Genomic DNA, 26,302 nt, shown 5'->3' with positions numbered 1-26,302 from the left:
TTGAGGAGTAAGTTAGCACAGGAAGAATGGTGGAATTGAAAAGATGTGCCTGGAGTTGGAGGTCTTTCATCCTCTTAACCACTTCTTCAATGCTCTTGAAGGCATTCCATGATGCTCTCTTCCTCTGCGCAGTTCTGGTGCCAAGCCGTTCCTCATGTTGAGTTCTCAACCCAGGTACACATAGCTGCTGCATTCAGAGATGTTCATTCCACTGAGAGCAAATGGAGCCTCAGGGACTAGTTAGTTTTTCATGAACATTGTTTTGCTGAGATTCAGCTGCAGTCCGACCTTTCCACACTCGTGGTAGAAGTTGGCCAGCATTTGTGCTGCTTGGCTAATGTTTGGCCTTATGAGAATGATGTCATCAGCGAAGCAGAGGTGGTGTAGTTGTCGACCATCTATCTTCACTCCCATTCCTTCCCATTCCAGTCATCGCATGACGTTCTTGAGGGTGGCACTGAAGAGTTTTATTGAAATGGTATCACCCTGCCGAACCCCTCTCTTCACGTCAATGATCACTCCTTGTAGAATGGTGAGATCCTGGTGGTGAATCCATAATACAGCTCGCAGAGGATCTTGATGCACTGAGTTTGAATGCTCTGTTTGGTTAAGGCTTTGATGACCGCTGCAGTCTCAATAGAATCAAAGGTCTTCTTTAAGTTGATGAACATTAGACAGAGCGGCATCTTGAACTCTCACGAAACTTCAATGAGTTTGGTCACTGTGTGGATATGGTCGATCATGCTGAATCCTTTTCGGAACCCGGCTTGCTTGCATGTTGTCCTTCATCTAGTGTTTATCTAGTGTCCTTCATCTACTGTTCATCTAGTGTTCTTCATCTAGTGTTCTATTCAGGATGACACGGGTGACAGACAGCAGGCAGATTGGGCGATAGTTGCCGATGCCGTGGATGTCTCCTTTCTTCGACTACAGAACAGTCCTGCTGGTTTTCCACTGGGACGGAACCTTGCATTCATACAGGTATCTTGTGAAGAGCCAAGCCAGTGTATTGATGAGTACTGGCAGCAGATTCTTCAGGTGTTCGGGTCTGACCCAGACGCCCCACCCTACCCAAGCCAGACAAATACCTCACCGGCAGACCACCACTACATCCACTACCCAGCCACCACCACGCTCCAGTCTGCTCTCCAGACTCTTGGGCTGAACCTCACGCATGAGTGAAGCCCCACAAAACCAGTAAGCAGAACTTTGCGACCTTGAACTATAGGTTCAACAAGATTCTCTGTCTGCTTCCTCCAATCGCCGGCACCTTAAGGGAGGGGGTCAAACCCAGATGCCCCACCCCAAGTCAGATAAATACCTCACCGGCTGACCCCCACTACAGCCACTACCCAGCCACTGCCACGCTCCAGGCCGCTCTCTGAACCTCTCGGCTGCTCCAGACCCTAATTATCTAAAATTTTAGAATTCCAGGAGCACGTGCCCACAATTATGGCCTTGCAACCTCTTATGTTATTCATAACAAGTAATACAAAATTATTGCTTGTTATGAAGAGTATGTGAGAGATTTTCTGCCATAGAGGCAGGGGGAGGGGTGGAATGAAACAGATACTGGGGACCTTGGTAGTGGAAACTGCGCACTGGTTAAGGGTTGGGTGATGGATCATTGTACGTTCGATCAAGTTTTCTGTTTGTCACGGTGATTAAAATGATAATAAACAATAAAATAAAATTAACATTCTGAATAAAAAACATAATATGGAGTTCATGTCCAATTCAATCAGCTTAATCAATGGCTAAATAAATAGCAGTACTCCTACATTAAAAAATAAATAAAATAAACTGAATTTTTATGTGATGATCTTAAAATAGAAGTCAACTATAATATTTTATAAAATATTTTGCATATGACAGTATATGGATCAATTCTTATCTGAAAATTGGGTCAATTTAGATTTTTTAAATAAAATAATGTATTTAAATAAAATAAAGAATGCTTCTTTGACTTGATAATCATTCTTGTTAATCAATTTAAAGGCAAACAAGCAAGTGGTGTTTATATTGTGATCTCTAAAAACTACCACTTTTGCAGTAGTTTTACTCTTGGAAATTGTAGCATAATCTTATCAGTGGAAATTATCATTGTGTTTTGAGTCTTCGGTTGTTCTTTAACCTTGCAGATTTCTCATAGGATGACTTGTTTACTTCTATTTCTGCAGCTGTGAGTTCTGGACAGAGAACAGGTGACATTTTTCAAAACAATCCCAGACTCACTTTACAAATCAGAATACCAAAGTATTGTTTGGCTTGGCATCTACTTTACTGTTTGCTCTTGGTCTGATTATATATTTCAACATTGATTTGTATTTACCTAATCTTTTGTCAGCCTCTTTTTGATATATGTATACAGATATATATATAGAATTTTGATTTTGATTTTGGAGCATTAAATACCTAGAGATTTTTTTACTACTTTATTTTTCTTTTCGGGTCACACCCGGCAATGCACAGGGGTTACTCCTGGCTCTGCACTCAGGAATCACCCCTGGCAGTGCTCAGGTGACCATATGGGATGCTGGGAATTGAACCCGGGTCAGTCGAGTGCAAGGCAAATGCCCTACCCGCTGTGCTATTGCTCCAGCCCATTTTTTTACTATTTTAAAACAAAATTTAGAATAATCAATAGCACTGCCATCAGCTACCTCTATTTTCTCTTTTTATACAAATCTCACTTGGCTAAAAATTAACTGTACTAGATTCAGAAATGAAAGTTGGGCACCTATTGTTATTTTCATCAGACATAGGAATAAATTGCCCAAACCATCATTCCTCTCAGTTTTAACATAGGATCTTAGGCAGGGCTGGACTGAAGGCGATCATGCTAGGATCTCCTATATAGGGGGGACCCTCAAGATAACAATGAGTTCTGACAAATTTAGCAGAATGACTCTGCGAGTCAGGGGAATCATAAAAATAGGACATTGGCCATAAAGCCATTTCCCTTCAGTTTGCTAAACATCCTAATAATTTAGTTTCTTTAGAATACCATTTTCTATATTTGATCCAAGTTTACATACCATTTCTGTGTTCACAGAGATTTGGTTGGATGAGTGGTTGTGTTTGTTTGCCCTCCAATTTAAATTGCTTATAAAAGTACCTAGACTTGTTAGCAAGCATCATATCCTTAATGAAGTTAGCACATAGAGGCTATGAAATATCTTCGAGGGAATACAGGGCAAGTGTATCCCCCAAAAACTTACATACTGCAAACCAAATTTAAATCAGTAAAAACTATATTAATAAGTTAAATAAATAAAATAATTCAACTAGAGTAACAAGACATTCAAGCTGAAGAATGTACTTGTATGGCATGAACTTTGTCGGGAAACAATCCCAAAACAGGCCTGATATTATGAACCAAAGCAAAAAGCCAAAAAAAAAAAAAAGTAGTGAGCAATGTTTTCAGTTCTTATGCTAATAATAAATCCTTTCTTTTTATTTTAGCAAACATCTGGCCCTAATTATTATATAGGGAAATAATTCTGTTCCCTAAAATATGCTTCTTCATATGTCTTCAAGGTAATATTGTTTTTCTCTAAGTGTAAAACTGAATTTTCTCAATTACAGTTGAAATAAAAAATTCTATATAACTAAGCAAGTGCAATAGTCTTTCTTCTAAATTTATTCAAGTATGCAATAATACTTTGAAAGATGGAATAACCAGAGTGAGTGAAAGAAATTGTTATGAACACAATCTTTTTCCTATTACTCATCCTCCATTTTCTGTGGCAACCAAACTCCTCCCTAGACAGTTCATAGTATTTTTCTGTCCCACTTTCTATATCCCTTTCTTCCCCCACCTTCCTCTCTCTCTCTCCTCCCCTTTTTCCTCTGTAACACCCATTTCTCTATAGTCTTCATTTCTCTCCAAGTAACCAATATTTGGGCTAAGCATGTTTTTGCCTTGCACATGGCCGAAAAGGCAAAAGGCAAACAGCCTAGCCACTGTGATATTGCTCCAGCACACAAACTCTTATCTCTCTGGTCTTTTGATTCTTTTTAATTACAGAAAGTCAAAGTATAGTTCTGTGCTATCTCAGTAGAAGAGAGATAGAAGTTTTAAAATAAGTGAGAATTAAGTGGTAAGTAGACAAATTCCTGAGAGATTGGGGACAGCAGTATTAAGAAATTAATTGCTTGGAACTTCAGCAGAAAGAAAATGACAACTGAAAATTCAGTGAACCATCTATGCATATCTGTTTAGGGGTTAGAGAACAGATTATGTGTGGATCTGTTTTTAATTTTGGTTCATCTGCATCCTTATCTTTTTAGAATGAATGTGGACTTCTAAAAATAGAGAATTTGCTCTTAGGAAAGCATAGATGATTGATCGATGCTCTCACTAGGGGCATTGAGAGAATAACAAAGTCCTAGTATTCTTCTCACCACTTCAGTAAGTGTTCCCACCCTTTCTCCCATTACACCATTTTTGCCCATTTTGCCATGAAAAGCAGTAAGCAATCTTTATCTTTAGCTTGGTTAGGAAATTTAGACAGCTGTTTGGATATTTGAATGCAGGATGTCATTTTTAAGGGGTAGGAGTGAAGGGTTGCACCACAGGTAGTGGTGCTCAGGGGTTATTCCTAGCTGAAGACACTCAAGAGTCACCCTTGGTAGTGCTCAGAGGAGCCATATGTGGTGCTGGGACTTCAAATCTAGTCCGTTGCAATGCCTATACCTGCCGTACTATCTCCCTGACCCCACCGAGCACAGTACAATCTTGAAGACTAACGTGCTTCTTAGTGCTACAAGCTCCCCAGATGATGGCTAACCGGCAGAGGGAATTAATACATATTAAGAGTGAGAAAATTGTCAGTTTAAAAACTGAGAGTTTAAAAACATTAAAAACTGTGCCCAAAATATAACAAGGAATTTCTGAATGTACTGAGAATATACCTAAATCACTTAGTAAGTGACTTATTCAGGCAGAATCTCCAGCTCCTGCACCAGGCTGGAGGCGGGCAGGTTTAGTCTCCCTCCCCACCCTAAGCAGAACTATGCAGCTGAAAACCTCCAGCCACGACCATGCTCAAGGACACTCTCCACACGCTTGGATGAGCCTCATGCATGAAGGAACTGGCAGAGGAACCCAAGCATACGGGACTTGTGGCTGAGATCTCCAAGCCTGCTTGGATCTGGATTGGGCCTCTTCCACCCAGATCCCCGTTTTTCCAGAAGCTTGGCAGCCACACCCACAAACCGTGCCATATAATCTCATCAACACCCAAAATCCAGACTATAAAACAAAGCTCCCTGAAAAGAGCAATGCAGAATCTCGCATGGAAGAGTCTGGCAAACTACCCATGGTGTATTCAACATGCCAAAAACAGTAACAATAATAGGCCTCATTCCCCTGACCCTGAATGCAGCAAGGATGAATGGAGATGTTAGCACAAGCAAATTGATGAACAACAGGATAACAGTGATACAGTGAAGCATGTTTCTACCATCTTACCCAAGATGTAGGATGTTTACTCTGATTTATTTAATATGTTGCATTACTCCCCATGGAGCTGACACCATGTTTAACACCTAGATAGTTCTTAGTACTATTAATATTTTTAAAATAAAGAAACCATTTAGGAATACTAATAAACTCATCAAAACCCATCAATAACATAAAGTCATTCTGTAGTTGACTGAAACTATCCTAGGCATAATTTCAATGTCTTTTCTATTTTCTTAGCAGCAGTGATTAATGTCTGAGGTTCTCCACTGTACTTATTTTTTTAATGTAGTAGTACTGCTATTTATTCAGCCATTGATTAAGTTGATTGAACTGGGCATGAACTCCACATTGCTTTTTAAAAATTTTTTTCATTGGATATCCTTGATATACACCATTCCAAAGCTGTTCATAATTGTGTTTCAGCTACACAGTGATCCAGCACACATCCCTTCATCAGTGTACATTTCCCACCACCAATGTCCCCTGTCTCCCCCATCAACCCCCCACGCCCGACCCCCAGCCTCCCTCTATGGAAGGCACTTTTCTTCTTGCTCTCTCTCTCTTCTTTTCCCTTTATGCATTATAGTTTGCAATACAGGTGCTAAGAGGTCATAGTGTTTGTTCAGAGCATTTTGTATTTTTATTGGGGCAGAAAGGCTGGAGTAGTTTTTTCAGTTTGGTGGCAGCTTTGGCGTGTGGATGTGACTGCCGAGACTTCTGGAAGTACAGGGGCGGGGGTGTAGGTAGCCCAACTTAATCCTAAGAAAACCTGGAGATTTCCCTCACAAAACCCACATACCAAAATTTTCAACAGATTATATCCTGGTGAGGTCCATCCTGAGACAGAGTAAGGCCAGGAATATGGCAGCGATTTTGGATTGTGGAAGTAAGTGGCGGCCAGGGGCCCTGCTTGGGCAGGTACAGGCCAACTCGCCCCCTCTGATTTACCCCAGTCTGTTCAGCCATGCATGGGTCTGAACTTAACTGTGGCTTTTGATATCTTTTGAGATTTATTTATGGGTTTCTGAAGCAAGGCCTTGAGTGCAGCTTACAGGATGGCACTAGAGTTGGTTTGTGAGGGTAACTGCCAGTGCTTCCATAAATATCACGAAATGGGAGGAGGTAGCCCACCCCAACTCTGAGAAAGCCTGGAGATTTCAGTCACAAAACCCACATAACTAGAATTTTCAGCAGATTATATCTTGGTGAGGTACGTCCTGAAGCAGTGGAGTCAGGCCGGGGTACTGCGGCAATTTTGGATTGTGGAAGCAAGAGGCTGCTGGGGGTTCTGCTTGGGTGGGCCACCAGGCCAATCTGCCCCCCTCTGACTTACCCCAGTCTGTTCAGCCATGTGCATGTCCAAGATTAACTGTGGCTTTTGATCTCTTTTGAGACTTATCTATGGGTCTCTGAAATAACACCAATAAATGAGCTTGTATAGCTGAGCTGGAGGTGGTTTGTAGGCAATTGTCTTTTTCCTCCTAACATAATCTTCAAGAATGTTTATAAGAATTTTATAACGTCCTCAAAGAATGATTGATAACTTCTGTAAGTTGGGCATCAGGTTTAAATGTATTTGAGGGCCAGAGTGATTGTAGCAAATGTAGAGTGCCTGTCTTGATTGTGGCTGACCTGGGTTTGATATCCAGTACCTTATATGATCCCTTTTCTTTCCAAGAGTGATCCCTGAGTGCACAGCTAAAAATAAACCCTGTGTGATCAAAACACACATACACAAACTCACACACATATACATATATATTACATACATGTACATATATGTAGGTTTATACATAGGTTTGTTTTTACATCTAAAAACATATATAGTATCTAAAAGCATATGTATACATACTACCAAAATTAAACATATATATAAAATTTCTCTAAGAAGGCAGTAGTTGTATTTGAATTCTTCTAAGAAAGCAGTAGCTGCAATTCCTGATACAAATAGCAATCTACACATGTGATTTATTACGTCTAGATCTATGTGCATACAGTGTTATATAGTCAATGAATCAAAAGAATATATTTCCCAAATTTGTTACTAGTAATACATACAGCTTCAACTTTTACGTAATTCTTCATAGCATCTAATATGATACTTAAATATTCATAAGAAAATCATATTTCTTATATCTATACAAAAATTAGGATAAAAACCCAGTCTGACTCATAGTTAGCTTAATATTTACCATATTAATAAAATGGAAGAAAGGACCTTTAATAAATAACATGTGATTATTTCAGTGATTCACTTTCTATTTAAAGGTTTTGCCAAAATAATATATACTCTAAGACATATGATAAAAAATAAACTTTATGTGAGTATTTATATTCATGCTGTGGCATACATTTGTTTAAATCATTTAAAATTGTTGTTTTAATTGACTAAAGTATCAAATATTAGCAATGCAATGTGGTGTAGCCTAATAGTAGCCTGAGTTTTAGAGGGTATGTATTAGTTGTACAAGAAAACATAATTCTTATTTCTAAATAAAATGGAAGAGCGAAGTAAACTATAATTTTCACCAGGTTATAATTTATCCAGGAGAATACAGTTTTATAACTTGAAATTTTGTCAGAATCGCCATTCTCTTATGTCAAATAAATACCATAGGACTTCCATACACATATTTTGAATTTAAATTGTATATCTTACATGATTCCCAGGTAATAGCATTAAGTAAAATTAGTCATTTACATATTTTCCAATGAAAAGACTTGGCTGCAATCAATGTGCCACAGTACAAAAGAGCATACATCCTGAGGCTACAGTGCTTCACTGGAGATTTTTCCCAGTTTTCATTTCATAGCAGGAAACTTAGTAAAGCAGCTCCTGATATCTTTTTAAGTTTGCTTATAAAATGTAATCATAACCATTTCTCTCTGAGGTTACTTGTCTCAAGGACTTTTGATGATAGGTTTAGTGTTGAAATAGTTCCCCTAAGGACCAGAAGCTGTTTTAGTGGTCTAGAAATTCTTTGTTGTATTTCACGTATATGCTGCCAGAAAGGTAATAGTACATTATCTTTCCTGTGTGAGACTGATTAACTGACACACCCTCAAGTTTTTCCCAGTTGAGATGGTGGCTGGCACTTAATTATCCACACAGTGTCACACAGCACTTATGAGCAATGGTAAATACACTTTAGAAGATTGGACCTTAGGGCTCAGTTTATGAAGTGAAATGATTACGAGAGCTGCTATCAGAAGATAAGAACAAGACTTGGACTAGGGATTAATGTTGAACATTTACCGCTCTGTGACCACAAGCAAGTAACTTAGCTTCCATCTGCAAAATGAAATTGATAAAACGTAGGCTCTGAATGTCTCTTAGGTTTCATGGAGGACCAGATGTGAGTATGACAAAGGATTTACTACAGATGAAATACTATACACAAAATGACAATTACCAACGTTATTAACAGAAACAACTGTGAAGCAACTATTCTCTTCTTTCCCAAAAGATTCCACTGTAAGTGGAAGGCACAGTTCCTATAATAATAGTGCAGAAAAATGATGATATTATTGAATCACATAACCTGCTATGGTGTCATGTTTTGTTTTTCTGGATTTTAGACTGAGTTTTAATAGCCGAAGGTAAATTTCAATGTTCTCAGGTGCTTCAATAGCTAGTGCAATTAAAACATTTTCTTTCTTGAGGTGATGCTGATTAAATTTAGTATCTCACAGATATGTCATATATTGTGAGCCACACTTCTGGCCCCGATAAAGCATTTGACAACTTTCTTTTCCTATTGCAGTATACATAAAATATTCTTTATAATTCTGTGGTTTCTTTGCATCTTAGAATTGCAACCAACAATAACTGATAGCAGATAGCAATCACAGTTCAGAAAAGTTTAATACATCCTTTTTCTGTGATATAATATAATGAATAAATATAACAAGTGGAATATTTATCAACTATATAATTTAGTGCTTGTATGCTTATCTCTACACTATTAATGTGAAAGAAAATAACACTGTATTTGTAGGACTCTACAATATTATTTTTTCATAATTTACTAATTCTATTACCTATAATAATTGTGGTACTGATGAAACATGTAATCAATTATATGTTTTTTTATACAAAAATTAAGCCATGAGTAATCTGGATGAATAATGAGGCTTTGTATTTACCTCCTCTCACAATCAAATTGGATCTGTCCTAAAACTTAGATTAATTAATTTCTATAGGAACCATTCTAAATTCCTGAAGAAGAAAGATCCTATATCAAGGCCCAAAAGTAAGCCTTTGTCTTTAGTACTTGGAATAAGTTTCCTAGTCTATGTTCTTCTCCAGAGTTTGATAAGTCTGGGAAAATCAGAATATTAATCTAAGAGACGTAACATCAAAGCAATTGGGAATAATTTTTATAATATAGAGAGTTTTTTTTTGCTTTTTGGGTCACACCTGGCAATGCACAGGGGTCACTCCTGGTTCTGCACTCAGAAATTAACCCTGGCGGTGCTCAGGGGACCATATGGGATGCTGGGAATCGAACCCGGGTCGGCCTCGTGCAAGGCAAACGCCCTACCCGCTATGCTATTGTTCCAGCCCCTAGAGAGCTTTTTAAACCCTTTCCAAATATACTGACTTAATAACATCTTCTACACTACTCCCAGCCCTTCCCAGAGACATCCAAGTAAAATTGATTATAGGAAGAACCACTGTTCAAAACATAGTCCTCAGTAATGCCTTTAAAGGATGGGTGTTTGATCATTGTGAGATTGTAACCCAAACATGAAAGCTCAGAACTATCTCACGGTGATTCAATAAAATTTTAAAAAAGAAAAAAGCTGTTTTTTGGTTTGCATTTTTCAAGAACATTATAGGCAACTGATTTCAGCAGAGGTCACACTTGGGGTAATTGTTGCTCTTGATGAAGCTGACTTCCTGTGGCACTGTTGGTGAGGCAATACCCAAGAGACTGGTATTTCTAACCAAAGTGTTTTGATTTGGTTGTCCACAAAGTAAAAAATAAACAGGAGCCTGCCTCAGTCTGTTTCTTACCTGGAGAAACAATCAGTGCTCTGAAATTTCTATTGAGATGCTCTGTATCATACTCTTGCAGAAAGTGCAACAGGATATATGCTGAACCCCCTACTGGCATTGATGATACAAAATTGTTTGCCTTAAAAGCCCTTCTGAAAGCTTTTACTCAAGAATCTCTATTCACAGGCTGGATAACATGTACAGAGTTAAACTATTATCACCCAATTGTTTTCTGTTATCCTTTCTTTGACAAATCATGAGGACTTTGTGTTATTTCTGTTGTTGTTTGGGAGCTACACTCAGAAGTTCTCAGGGCTAAATCCTAGCGTGGCACTCGAGGTTCACTCCTGGCAGTGCTTAAGGATCACATGGGGTGCCAGGGATTAAACGCAGGTTGGCTGGTGCAAGGCAAGTGCCTCACCCATTGTACTATTGCTCTGGCCTTTAACCCCTGAGATATTATTAATTCTTAACTGAGACTAAAGTTTCTTCATCCCTTTGGGTGCAAGTCTAGGAATTTTCTCTTTTCTTATCATATTTTAATTTAATTATTTAGGAGACATGCAGATCCCTTACAGGCAAAATGGCATTGAGAGTTGAGCAGCAGAACGCCAGAGAGTAGAGGGAAGAATATGGGAGTGAATGGAAAATAAAATATAACTGAAAAAAATAACAAAATGCAGCAACAATATGTTATACTGCAGACAGTTTGAATAAAAGACCAAATGTTCTCCAATAAAGATAAGGAAAGAGTAAGGTTATATATAACATTTGAATGGAAAAGTCAAAGTTGAGGGCTAGGATTTTTTTAATTCAATAATTAAGGATTTACCTACAGTATAAGGATAGTGTAAAATCTCTAAAATGTTATATATTTTAGAAATCCATGGAAGAACATGTGGCTTGAATGCCTGCCTTGCAAACATATAGTACAGAGTTCAACGCCCAGTGCCACCATGTGTCTCAAACATAATTCTGGCAGCTCTGTGGTTTGAGCATGCAAGTTTTACGCTTTGATTTTCCAGCACTGAAAGTGCTTTCTGGATATACTGCAGTCAAGTGGCATATAAGCACCATACCAAATGGTACCTAATGAGTACCACAGCTGACAAAATGTACAAGTACCAGGATGTGCAACTCCTGATCATCACAGAGCTTCTCAACTACACTTGGCAGGTGCTACACCTGTTCACGTGTCATATCTGGGAACATCACAACTAAAGCAATGCAATCAATGGTGAGCACCATGGCTCAGTATGCAAACTCTGAAACTTCTTTGTAACCCTTGTGAACACCACAAGTAAATGTGCAAACACTACAATCAGATATGTGTAAGACCCCTGGTCATCACAACATCAACAACAATGAAAGAAATGGGAATATGACAAAATGTTTTATTCAATTTAAAAACTAAAAACAAATAAAAGATATATTTTACCTGAATATATTGCTTTGCAATATATAATAACTATCTATAACCTTTGTTTGATGTATCTATAAGATTTCTCAAACAAGTAACAATATAATAAACCTTATACTCAATACATTTTTGTTAATATAAGCCTATGTTGTATCAATATTTATAACCATAATATAAATACTACAGCTTAATTAGTATGCAGTAAACAAAACCTATTTAGTTCATAGTATCTTGATTCATGGATGGATATTTAATATTGCATTCTATTTTATCTCTGATAAATATTTGATGATGAAAATGATTTTAGTTTGAATAATGCTGAGTCAAGATGTATACATTTCAAATCAAACTAAATAGATATGGCTATGCAAAATAAGAATCTATTAGAAGCACAGTAACACACAAACAAATTAAAAGAAAAAAGATTAAAATGTACATGAAAACATTAATTAATATGAAGCATGCAGTGAGAATACTGTTTCAACATTGTTGTCTTCTTCCTCCCAACCCAGTAACCTCATGAAATCATAAACACATAGCAGGCAAATACAAAGTGAGGAATATGTTGCAAACATACTCACAATTGTTCATAAAGTTGATCATGAAAAAGCCATGGACAATTAAGAAAATGCCATAGACTATAGAATACTATAAAAGTAAATATAACTAAATGCAGGTAGTCAGCTGAATTGGATCCCAGGAAAGAAAATAAACATAATGATAATATGAGTGAAATGTTGGGGAAATCTATGGTTTAGGGAATACTAATTATCAAAATTAATTTCAAAGTCCTCTAAAGAAGCAGTGACAAAAATACAGAGAGAGTCCACTGAATGAGAAAAATTATTTACCCAATACCCATCAGATAATGGGCTGGAGTGATAGCACAGCGGGTAGGGCTTTTGCCTTGCATGCGGCCGACCTGGGTTCGATTCTTCCGTCCTTCTCGGAGAGCCTGGCGAGCTACCGAGAGTATCTCGCCCATACGAGATACTACCTCACAGTAATTCAATAATAAAAAAATGTTATTGAAGTAAAAAATATTAATTTCATAGTTTTGACAAATGCCTGTTAAATTACGTAAGATATTATCTTTAGGGCAGTCTGGATAGAAAACTTGAAATTCCCTGTATTCCTCATACATTTAGTAAACTTAAAATGACTTTAGAATATGTTCAAAAAATATATGAAACAAGTTCCAATTAGGGCTAATTACAACTCAGTGTTAGAGGTATGCTTTACATTAATCAGATCATAGTTGCAACAACCAAAACAAAAATGAGAATAAACTTTTCATGGATTCTATAATTGGTGTTCATACTCTCAACAACAACTAGAGCAATCAGACAAAATATGTTAAAGTAGCACTGTAGTCCCGTTGTTCACCGATTTGCTCTAACAGGCACCAGTAACTTCTCTATTGTGAGACTTGTTGTTACTGTTTTTGGCATATCAAATACGCCAGGAGTAGCTTGCCAGGCTATGCCGTGTGGGCGGGATACTCTTGGTGGATTGCAAGGCTCTCCAAGAGGGATGGAGGAATTGAACCCAGGTTGGCCGCATGCAAGGCGAACACCCTACCCGCTGTGCTATCGCCCCAGCTATTATAATATAAATAAAATATAATATGGATATAATTATAATCCTAACATACATAAAAAATCATGGAATGAAATAAATACACTCAGCAAATCTAGATACTAAATTATTAAATAAAAACTCAACTGACTGTGACTCAAGGTTTAAATAGAAAAACCAGGATCTGAACATTTAAATATTAATGACTGGAGCAATGGCACAGTGGGTAGGGTGTTTGTCTTGCAGGAGGCCGACCCGGGTTCGATTCTTCAGTCCCTCTCAGAGAGTTTAGCAAGCTACCAAGAGTCTTGTTACTGTTTTTGGCATATCAAATATACCACGGGTAGCTTGCCAGGCTCTGCCGTGGGGGCAAAATACTCTTGGAAGCTTGCTGGGCTCTCCAAGAGGGACAGAGGAATCAAACCTGGGTCAGCCAAGTGCAAGGCAATAAAAAGATATCAAATACAGTAGGACTATGGTAAAATTTTGTGCAAGGCTGAAAATGGCCTATTATGTAAAATTTGCTATGGTATCTTGTACTCACATGTTGCTACTAAGTTTCAATGCAGTTGTGTAAGTAAAATACTAAATTTTTAATTAAGTATCATGCATTGAAATTTAAATTAAGTAACCAAATGTGGATAATCACCATTATATTAAACAGTGTAGATCTGGAGTGTTATAGCAAAACTACAGAAAATCAAAGACAAAGATAAAAATCTTAAAATATATTTTTAAAAATGAGTAGTTGTTTACTTTGTTAGAAAAATGATAAACTACAAGATAACAAAATATAGCAAATAAAATTAACTACAAGCCTATAATTCTATTTTTAGTAAACATATCCCCCATAATGTTGGTAAATTATTTGGTGATACTAAAATTTATTTCATAATAAATGTTGAAAACAAGAACACAAAGTATAGAATAATAAAAATCCATAAGAGAAATAAATGATATAGAAACCAAGAAAGCAATATTAAACAATCAATGAAACCAGAAGCTGGTTCCTCAAAAAAATAAAAAGACAGAGAAAACTTTGGCTAAATTCATGAGGGAAAAAAAGAAGAGAAAAAAAAAAAGAGAAAGTATACTCAAATAAATAGGATCAGAAATGAAGGAGGAGAAATTACAACAGGACATTCAGAAATCCAAGAAATCATAAGTGCTTACTATGAACAACTCTTAGTTAAGTTGTAGAAGAACGGGCAGTTTCTTGGGAACATATAAACCAAAACTGAATGAAGAAGAAATAGAGAGCCTGATCAGGCCAATCAAAAGCAAGAAAATTAAAACAGTAATCAAGAATCCCACCACCCTCCCCTGCAACCCCCCATAAATTCTTGGTCCAAGGAGGTTTACTGTTGAGCTCTATCAGACCTGCAGAGAATACTAATTGCTGTTGATCCCTAATCACTTCCAACATATTGAAGAAATGGGAATCCTTCCTAACACCTACAAAGCTAACATTGTTACACTGTTACACAAAGCCAACAAAGACATTTCTAAAATATAAAACTTCAGACAAATCTTAATGAACATCAATTCCAAAACTTCAGTAAAATCTTAACAAACTGAACCCAACAGCATAAAAAACAGAAGGTGAAAAAAACACAATCAAGTCAGATTTAACCCAATGGTTTAAGGATGGTTAATTTTCATATAAATGAAGATTATGTCCTAGAAGGATTCTGAATTTAACTCTTAAATATTATCATTTACTTCAACTATTCTGAATTTCTTTCCTTCACCTTATCCACTTGTCCTGTGGGATCAACTTAAACACATCACATGAGAAAAAATTTATACACACACACACACACACACACACACACACACACACATATATATACATATATATATATATATATATTCTGTCATCCTGTTGTTCATTGATTGGCTCGAGCGAGCACCAGACACATAAAAAGTATATATATATATATATATATATATATATATATATATATATATATATATACACACATATTGGCTTTTTGGATCACACCTGGTTTTGCTCAGGGGTTATTCCAGGCTCTGCACTCATGAATTACTCCTGGTGGTGCTCAGGGGACCATATGTGATGCTGGGGATCAAACTCAGGTCACCCAGTTGCAAGGTAAACAAAGCAAACATCCTACCTGCTGTGCTAGCACTCCAACTTCAACTTAGCACTGTAGCACTGTTGTCCCATTGTTCATTGATTTGCTCGAGCGGGCACCAGTAACATCTCCAGTGTGAGACTTGTTACTGTTTTTGGCATATCGAATACGCCACAGGTAGCTTGCCAGGCTCTGCCATGCGGGCAGAATACTCTCAGTAACTTGCCGGGCTCTCCAAGAGGGACGGAGGAATCAACCCCAGTCGGCCTCATGCAAGGCAAATACCCCACCTGCTGTACCATCGCTCCAGTATGTGTTTGCTTTGGCAGCACATATACTAAAACGTCAACTTAATGTATTTTTAATAGTTGGTATCATGAATAGCTTTCAGTCCATGCCTAGGAGTTAAAACATTCGATTTAAAATGTTTATGACTTTTGAGGGTTGGGGAGAAAAAAAATAAAATAAAATGTTTATGACTTCTGACTTCATATTGGCAGACTGATGGAAATAATAGAGAGCCATCATCAATATTAAGGAAGCATGCTTTGAGGATTTTCACAGAAACTATGATTTGACCTATTTAGGTATGTTTTGTATTATTAAACAAATTTCAGAATTGAACTATTTTAAATGGTAAAGAAATGCTACATAAATATAGCTATCTACTAATCTTGAATAAATGATAGACCTAGTAAATTATAATTAAAAATTCCATTTGAAGACAGTCTCTCTAAACACTTTTAGTCCCATATCCTCAGACCACTCTGGCCAGAAGCTGAACATCTCTGGGCCGGAAGCAGATTGAACAGCTGTCTATTCACCACGGTTGACTCCTTGTCACCTGACAGATGGAGATGTCTACTAAGAGAAGTATTTTGAAGTTTTCTTTTTTACCCCAAAACATTATTTTGATACTTGAAATCTGGAAGTATTTTTAAAACACCAGGGAATTCATTTATAGAATAATGACATATAAAGGGAGTGTGATAGCTTTGTCAATAACCTAACTTTTCCCAGAAGTGTTTAAAGAGATAATCCTAAATTGGCTAACGATGGCAAGATAGAATAGGAGTAGGATTTTACTGGAAATACAAAAATAAAATAGCATACTAGCACTACGGTGTGGAATAGGAAGAAGAAAATATAAGTCATGATATGAATAGAAATGTACAAAATCAGTCAGGACCAAAAGAATATATGCTATGTTTTAGCACTGCACTGTAGCACTGTCGTCCCATTGTTCATCAATTTGCTTGAGCGGGTACCAGTATCGTCTCCATTGTGAGACCTGTTGTTAGCTACATATTATATACATATTAATTCTATATATTCATACATATGCACACATATATGTGCAAACAGGAACACAGATTAAAGAAATATTAACTGGAATCACAAAGTCAAGTGTTGTGTAGTTTTGAGACCAATAATATTTTTAACACAACATTGTTAATTGTGATTATTAGTAACTACAACAACAAAGAAGTTCTTCTTAAAGAACTCAGTATATATATATATGTATATATACATATATATATATCAACCCTCCTCCAGTGATTTTAAAAATAATTTGTTGAACTTTCCTGTCAAGTATACAAAATAAGAATTACTGTGATTTATGGGAGAAGAAAAGAACTTAAGTCATAGAGAATTTAGCTGACTGGCTCAAGATCACAGAATCAGTAACATGTAAATCCACGGTTTGAACTTGCAACTTAAAAATCAATAAATGAATCAATAATCCTACAATAGGATAAAAGACACTATAGAGAAGCAAAAGCATATTTGAATTAGGCATCTAATTATACTTATAATCAGTCTAAAAGGAAAGAAAATCCCAAGTTACTGTGGTACCAACTAAAACATATATAAAAACTGGCACAATTCCCTTTTACTTTGGTTCATTCTATAAATCATATTTCTTTGAAAATTTGCTTCTTTTGTTCCTATCTTCAGATCAGAATACAGGTAGTTCTAAGATCTCCTTTAAGGTCTCACACCTTCTGCAATTATTTGCAATCTTCATTGTCAGAAAAGTCTTTTTATATGTAAAATTAATCACTGACTTTCCTACTTAAACCCATTTCCTCTTCTCTGATCTTTATTGGAGATGGGAGACACATCATAGACCAAGACAGTTAACATTCTAATCACTTTGGATTTTCTCTTTCTATTTAATAACTCATTTAAATGTACTTCTGCTAAATCCTCTTTTTAAATTTCCCTGACATTAATTACTGATATATTCAAGGTTTCATGACAGGACTATTTTGCCATTCATTTTGTAACATACCTATGTGAGCGCTAGCAGTAGTGGATGCAGTCCCAAAGCAGCAGGTCAACTAAAGTCTCAGAGGAGTAGGAATGCAGAGTCAGCCAGTCCCAACACCCAGGTCTGTGAAATTTGGAGCCCGTGTCAAATAATCCGTGATGCACAGAAAGCTGGCTCTGGGCTCCCAGCTGATGGACACCTAGACCCGCATATTCAACTAAAGTCACACTGGACCAGGTAGGCAGACTCAGCCAGTCCCAGAGGCCATAAAAAATCACACCCTTCCTGAATAATCCACAAGGCAACAGCGTCTCCTGGGACCAGAGCAAGAAATCCAAAATAAGTAGTAACAGACTATATTGTATGGTTTCAACAGGAAATGAAGAGAGCACCAAACAGCTAGGCCATCCAGACAGGTCCCTGTCGGTGTAGATAGCCAGCTGTGAACTGGAGAAACTCATTCAGTTTCCAACAAGCACAATAGGGAAGCAGCACAGAACACTGTGCTGAAAAGAGTGAGAATAGTAGCAGTGAAGACTCAACCAGTCTAACCAGATATAGAGCCTCTCAGATAAGGACTCATATAAATGGAAATGTTTAAAGTGCTAAAAGAAACAATGGAACAGGCAGCCAAAAAAAAAAAAAAAGACAAGAAGACGAGATCAGAAATGATAAAACTCTAAGCAGAAATGACAGAACTAAAGAATTTGGTAGGTGAGGTGAAAAATTCACTGGAAAACCTCAGGAGCAGACTGACAGTAGCTAAGGACAAAATCAGTAATCTCTAAAATGAAATGCAGAAAACCTCCAGACAACAGCTGAAGATGGTAATGTGCCTCAAAATAAATGAGCCATAGAAAAAAGAATTCTGGAATGAATTCAAGAGCACTAATATAAGAACCATCAGAGTCTAGAAACCCAGAAAGGCAGTTTAGATAAAGAAGCACTTTAGTCAAAGAAATCATCACAGAAGTTTCCAGAGTTGAAGTGTGCATGCACCCAGATTCAAGAAGGTTGAAGTGTACCAACTATAAGAAACTCAAATAAAAAGACTCCAAGACACATCCAATCTAGAATGATCAAAGCTATAGACAGAAAATACCAAAATCAGCAAGGTCAATGAAGGAAATTACATATAAAGGAGCATCCTTAGGATTTACAGCACATGAATCAAATAAAAACCTGTGGGCCTGAAGAAAATGGTGCGATTAAAAACAAAAACAAATAAAAAACACTTCAGTGAAATGAATGCCTCACAAAGCATACTTGCCAGATTTTCATTCCAGTTTGGAGAGAAAACACAATGGCATGAATAAGCAACAGTTCAGATACTTCATAGACTTGAAACCATGTTTATAAGAAGAAATAAAGGGGCTACATTATCCGAAGAAAAACTTCACAAACATACTTAACTTCTACAGAAAATATGGCACAAAACTCCATAATAATTATCTCAATCAATGTCATTGGCCTAAATGCACCAATTAAGAAACACAGAGTGGCAGAATGGATGAGAAAATTAAATCCAGCCATTGACTGCCTATAAGAAATATATATTTAATAGTAATATCAATTAAAGACTCAAAGTCAAAGGTTGGAAGGCAGTATTTCAAGCAAACAGTCCTCAGGAAAAGTTTGGGTTGTACATATTGGTATCAGACATCATCATTTCAGGATTAAAAAAAATACAGAGACTGTCATTTCTTTATAAACAAGGGATATGTACATAGGAAGAATTTATACTTTAAATATATGTGCACCTAACTTGGGACCAGCAAAATATTTCAAACAACTGTTAATAGACTTGAAGGAAGACATGATAGCTACACAATAATAGTTGGAGACTTCAACTGATCTGTCAACTTTTGTTAGATCAACTAGACTTAAAGCTCAGCAAGGAAATACTGAATTTGAAGGAAGAAAGGAAGAGAGGAACATCTATCTATCTATCTATCTATCTATCTATCTATCTATCTATCTATCTATCTATCTATTTATTTGGCTTTTAATCCCCCAACAGCTGGAAACACATTCTTCTCCAACATACACAAGATATTCTCTATAACAGACTACATTCTGGGCCACAGAGTAAGCATACATAAATTTATGAGGTTCTAAATAATATCAACTATCTTCTCAGACCATGGTGCTCTAAAAATAGAAGTAAACCACAATCAGAAATGGAAAAGTAAGGTAAACACCTGAAAATTAAACATCTCACTACTGAAAGACCAGTGGGTCAGAGAGGCAAATTAAAAGATGCCTTGAAACAAATGAGAATGAGAACATGACTAATAGAACTTGTGGGACACAACAAAAGTGGAATTAAGAGGAAAGTTCATCACTATGCAAGCATTCATCAGGAAGGAAGAAAGGAATGGCATAAATAACAAAACTCAACAACTTAAGAAACTGGAAAATGATCAACAAAAGGAGCCCAAAGCAGACAGGAAGAAGGAAATAATAAAACTTTGAGCAGAGATTAATGAATTGCAATTTTAAAAAATTAAAATATTGAGAAAAACAAGATCTGGTTTTTTGAAAACACCAAGAGATTTTCCTTCAAAAAAATTAACAAGGTTGATAAGCTACTAGCAAGGCTCACAAATAAAGAGAAAGAACACTCATCAATGGAATTAAATGAAGGACATCACACAAGGTACTAAGAGAACTTTAAAAAATCATCAGGGATTACTTTAAAAATCTTTCTGCCATGATATGAAAGAACCTAGAAGAAATGGATAAATTCTTGGACTCCGATAACCTCCCAAGGCTGACTGAAGATGTTATGGGATACCTGAAAAGACCTATCACTATTAAGGAAATCAAAATGCTATCAAAAGTCTCCCAAGAACAAAATCTGAGGCCCAGATGAATTCACTATTGAGTTCTTTCAAACCTCTAAAGAAGAGCTAGTGCCAATTTGTTTCAGGCTCTTTCAGGAAATCGAAGAAACAGAAACATCCTAGAACAGTTTCTATGAAGCAAACATTGTTCTGATACCAAAAGGACATAATAGGCAGTCTAAAAAGGGAGAATATTTATAGAAAAACAAAAACCAGAATGATGTCCTGGATGAATATGAGACACAAAGGTCCTCAGCAAAAATACTGTTGAGTTGAATCCAACAAATCAGCAGAAAGATCATCTACTATGAATAAATGAGATTCATCCCAGGAATATAGTGATGGGTTAACATATGCAAGTCAGTTATCATAACTCACCATAAGAAAAAATAAAAATCATGATCATATCAATAAATGCAGAAGGCGTTTGACAAGATCCAATACCCATTAATGATAAAAACTCTCAATAAAATGAGAATTTTCCTAACACAGGACCTTTCCTCAACTTGGTCAAAGGCATTTACCACAAGTCCATAGCAAAATTATACTGAATTGGGAAAAACCAGAAGCCTCCTCCTAAGATCAGCACAAGAGAAGGTTGGCCACACTCCCCACTATTATCCAATATCATATTGTAAGTATTTGTCATAGCAATTAGGGGGGAGGGGAAGAATATTAAGGACATCCAAATAAGAGAGGAAAAATTTAAGTTCTCACTATTTGCAGAAGACATGATATAAAGAAAAACCTAAGGATTCTACAAAAATGATCCATAATAACCAACTAATTTGTGCAGTACAATTGCAGACTATAAAACATGTAAAATTCCATGACTTTCCTATATTCAAATAATGAAACGAAAAAGCAATATATATATTATTACATCCCATTCACAATTGTGCCTCAGAAAATCAAGTACCTATCAAGTACCTAAGCCAGGGACGGGCTTAGCTAAAGAGATGTAAAGAAAACAAGGGTACTACTTATAGAAATTATGATCACAAGGAAATGTATACCTATCCCTTGCTTACATATCAGGATGATTAACTACATAAAGACAGCAAAACTCCCCAAAGCATTATATAGATATAACGCAATCCCTGTAAGGATACCTATGACTTTCTGTGTGTGTGCCACACACTTAGGACTTAGCGCTGGCTCTGTTCAGGGGGACCAAATGTGGATTAAATCTGGGCTGGTAGAATGCAAGTCGTGTCCTACCTACTGTATTATCATTCAGACCCTATCCAAAACATTTTTCAAAGAAATAAATGAATCACTCATTAAGTTCACATAGAAAAATAATCCCAACCCCCATCCGCCAATAGCTAAAGAAATCCTCAAAAAATAAGACAGAAGATATTACTTTCCCCAATTTCAAACTGTTCTACTAAGCTATACTAATTAAAACTGTGTTGTACTAGAATAAGGACAGACTGTCAGATCAATGGGTTAGAATTGAAAATCTGGAGACTCAAATATAGGATCACTTCATCTTTGATAAAGGTAGCCAAATATATGAAGTGGGCCAAGGAAAACCTCTTCTAAAAGGATGTTAGGAATACTGGTTGGCCACATGCAAAAAAAAAAAAAATGTAATCAGACCTCTTTCTAACATGCAAAAATAAATTTAAATTCAAATCAGAATGAATTTTTAGGACAAAAAAGTCCTCAATATTGGACCGGAATCCAGAAGGTGCATAGAGGAAAATGTATGCAGAGCTCTATAAGACATTGAAGCTAGAGGTATGTTTAAGGATGAAAAGTCTGTGCAAATAAGTGGATGCAGAGATTAACAAATTCCATTTGGAAAGAAAAAATCTTTGAATTTCAAAGGAAACCATGAACATAAATTATTTTCCCACCATTCCCAATGATTGGTATAAATTGTTTTTTCACCATTCATATATACAAGATAGTTAAGGCATTGGTAGAACTCTATAAAATAATAAGAAAAAAGCTATGAAACTGGGTAGGAAAGATAAACAGAAACTTCCTCAAAGAAGTAATATAAATGGCCAGGGGCTGGAGTGATAGTACAGTGGGTAGGGCATTTGCCTTGCACATTGCCAACCCGGGTTTGATTCCCAGCATCCCATATGGTCCCCTGACACCACCAGGAGTTATTCCTGAGTATAGAGTCAGAAGTAATGCACACACTTGTGCATTGCCGGGTGTGACCCAAAAAGCAAAAAAATAAAAATAAATGGCCAAAAGATTTTTTAAAAATCATATTATTATTATTATTATTACATACTAATAAATTTTATTATTATTCATCAGGGAAATGCAAATTAAAATAACAATTACATATCACCTCATACCATAAAGACTGGTACTTTTCAAAAAGAATAACAACAAATGTTGGCAGGGATGTGGGGGAAAAAGGGACCCTCATTCACTCTTATTGAGAATGTTGATTGATTCAGCCCCCTGGGAGATAATATGGACATTCCTCAAAAACTAGGAACTGAGTTTCATATGACCCAACAATTTCATTCCTTGGAATATATCCCAAGATCCCAAAAGCACAATCCAAAAAAGGCTCTAATGATCCTATGGTCATTGCAACATTATTTCCAATAGACAAAATATAGAAACAGCTTAAGCATCCATGAACAGATGACTGGATAAGGAAACTATGGTACATGTACAAAATATAATCCTACTCAGCTTTGATAAAAAATGAAATAATGCCATTTTTTGCCATGTACGTGGATCTGGAGAAGTATTGTGAATGACATTAGTCAGAAGGAGAGAGAGAGACACATAATGATCTTTCTCAGATGTTAGATATAAAGAAACATAGTTGGGTAATATGAAATACCCAAATGCAATAGAAACAAAGAGTAGGAGAAGTGGTCTTCACAAGGAAGCTTGCCTCTAGGGTGGGGGAGTTAGGGAAGTGAACACTAAGACAATGGTGGAGGGGAAAAATAATGCCTGCCATGGAGGCACCGTGGTGGACTGGAGGGAAATTGGGGGCGTTGGTGGAGGGACGTTGATCTGGAGAAGGGACTGGCACTGGAACATTTTATACTTGAAACTCATCATGAATATCTTTTTAACTTTTTCCTTCATAATGATTCAGTAAAATAAAAATAAATAAAAGTAGTAATGACGAGGTTTTTTTTTTTTAATCTTACCTCTCCATTTTCTAAGGGGTGTATCTTGGAATAAAATGAAGTGCAGATGACCTCATCATCTTTGGCATAGGAGGGCGGTCCAGTGCGGGGCTGTATATTGTAGAGGACTAGGCATTCTGAATCTGTCACCGCATGATATTGCCACGGCTTGTATTCAACATCGTCAAGTGAACGTTCTAAAATCCAGTTTCCAGGCCGAGGAGAGTTAGCTGCTTTTACAATCACGTATGCAATCTGGAATACCTGGAAAAAAGAGAAAGCGCGTGTGTACCTTTAAATTCCCAAATAGTCTCAACATTTCATATCAATTGTTAGAACATGTGGTAGATTCTACTTGAGATTTTGTTCTATAACTCTATTTTGTTCTCTGAAATCATTTACCATTACGTGTTCATATTTAATACACTTTTCTAAATTGAGATGTTTTGTTTGGGCAGCTATGGATTAAAGAGAAATGAAGCTTTAAAAGAATTTGAATTTTAGATCTCTAACAACTCACTAACTTCATTTCATCCATTGTTATTTTATTTCACCTAGTTTTAAAATAATCCATTATAGAATGTTGTCTGGGACAACCCCTGTGGATAACAGTATGGGGAGTTCTCAGTAAACTTAGAATTGAGCTGTCATTTGACCCAGCAATTCCATTTTGGGGCATCTATCCCGAAGTACAAAAAATCACTCTCTCAAAAGGACATATGAAAAATATGAAAAGTGCACCATTATTCATTGCTGCACTATTACAATAGTTAATACATGGAAACAACCCAGGTGTCCAATGACAGATAAATGGATTATGAAGATGTTATATATATACACAGTGGAATACTATGCAGCTGCAAGGAATGGTGAAATCATGCAATTTGCTGCTATGTAGTTGGAACTGGAAGATATCATGTTGAGTGAATTATACCAGAAGAAAGAAAAACACAGGATGATCTCACTTATCTGTTGTGTGTAGACTACTTGATGAGGAAATGTAGTGAAAGGGGGATGGCTTAGATCACACTTGACCCAGTGTTTATAGAGGAAAAGGATAAAGAAGAAAAGAAATCAAGGTTGGGGGGCAGGGGAAGAGAACTAAAAGTAATGAGAGAAAAGACATCAGGACTTCAGTTTCACTGGTGATATGGGTGACATATCCAAAACATATCCAAAACACAGACTCAAGAAAACTGATAACATTAGATCTAAGCCACAACCCTGAAATCTTCTAATATCCCCCTCAAGTTGACAGGTAGGGATCGAGCAGGGGGTAGGATGGGGAAAGAATACGGGAAAACTGGTGGAGGGAAGTTGACAGTGGTAGTGGGATTGGTGTTGAAACATTGTGTGCCTAAAACTTAACTACCAATAACGTTGTAAATCACCATTCTTTAATTAAAAAATGAAAAAAATAAATAAAATGAAAAAATCATCTAGAACATGCATTATGTATTCAACTCACTCACCTTACAGTCAGATGTAAAAGATATGATTTTCAACATTATATGAATGGAATTTGGTGCTAGAAAATGTGATTATTATTTTATAAAACCTTGGAAGAGTACCATTGATATAGTATAGTGGGCTATTATAAAATCATCAGAGCTGGGAGACAGTGTCAAATTGCAGTGCCAACCTTTCTGTAACCTTGGGAATATTTCCTCCATAATTCTTTCTCTACTATGAGTTAAGGTCATTATTTACTGAGCTAGAATTTAAGTTAAATAACGTATACTTGCAAAGTATCTGGCAAAAGACTTGACACTGAGAACTCAATAAATGACAACTCCTTTATCTCTCAAAAAGAAAAATAGAGACGTTAGAATATGTGCAGATTATCTTATTAAAACTAGGACATCTTAAAATACATTCTATACCTTCTGTGTGGAGTAATTATATACATTACAAGGTGGGAGGGAAAAAGAAAAATTATCAGTTAAGTATAAGTCAACAGAGCGACAATAAGGGAGTTGTGGCATCCTATATTTTCAAACATGCATCAAATTTGAAGATGTAGAAAAGTGTTTGGGATATTGTGTAATAGTAAATAATCAAATCACTATCAATACAGTTCAGAATACAAAACAAAAATATTGAGTGATATTTATATGCAAAGCCTGGGATATAATATTGATAGAAGGCATTTTAAGTAACAGTCTTACTATCCATTGGACATATATTGTAAAATGAGTCCAAAGATTCACTAATAATAAAGCAAAATGCTATTTTTCCAGCACATATTGTGAAACTTGGTGACCTTTCCAGTCCCAAGCACTGAGTGGGTCACCGAAGGGTAGAACAGGAAGGACAAATCAGTGAACTCTGACTAAAGTGGTTGTTGGGCCACAGAAGAAATACTGAAAGGAATGTTCCAGAAATAAATTTTATCTGCAACCACAGTTTTGACATAAAACCTTTATAAATATATGAATATGATCAATAGTAAACTCCGAAGCACATGGGCTTCCCCTCAGCTATACC

The 26,302-nt window shown here is 36.4% G+C and overlaps 1 protein-coding gene across 1 annotated transcript in view; it reads right to left on the bottom strand.

The window, feature by feature from the left end:
- The window catches only part of LAMA2 (laminin subunit alpha 2), a 645,380-nt gene that overhangs the window by 417,240 nt on the left and 201,838 nt on the right, over positions 1-26,302 (bottom strand). Inside the window, exon 4 of the mRNA XM_012932852.2 lies at positions 23,837-24,079. Coding sequence (XP_012788306.2) covers positions 23,837-24,079 — 243 coding nt within the window. The remainder of the gene's footprint in view (positions 1-23,836; positions 24,080-26,302) is intronic.

Source organism: Sorex araneus, chromosome 4 (assembly GCF_027595985.1).
Source record: "Sorex araneus isolate mSorAra2 chromosome 4, mSorAra2.pri, whole genome shotgun sequence".
Taxonomy (NCBI): domain Eukaryota; kingdom Metazoa; phylum Chordata; class Mammalia; order Eulipotyphla; family Soricidae; genus Sorex; species Sorex araneus.
Note: the sequence above shows the minus strand (reverse complement) of the source record. Positions and strands in the feature narration are given on the sequence as shown.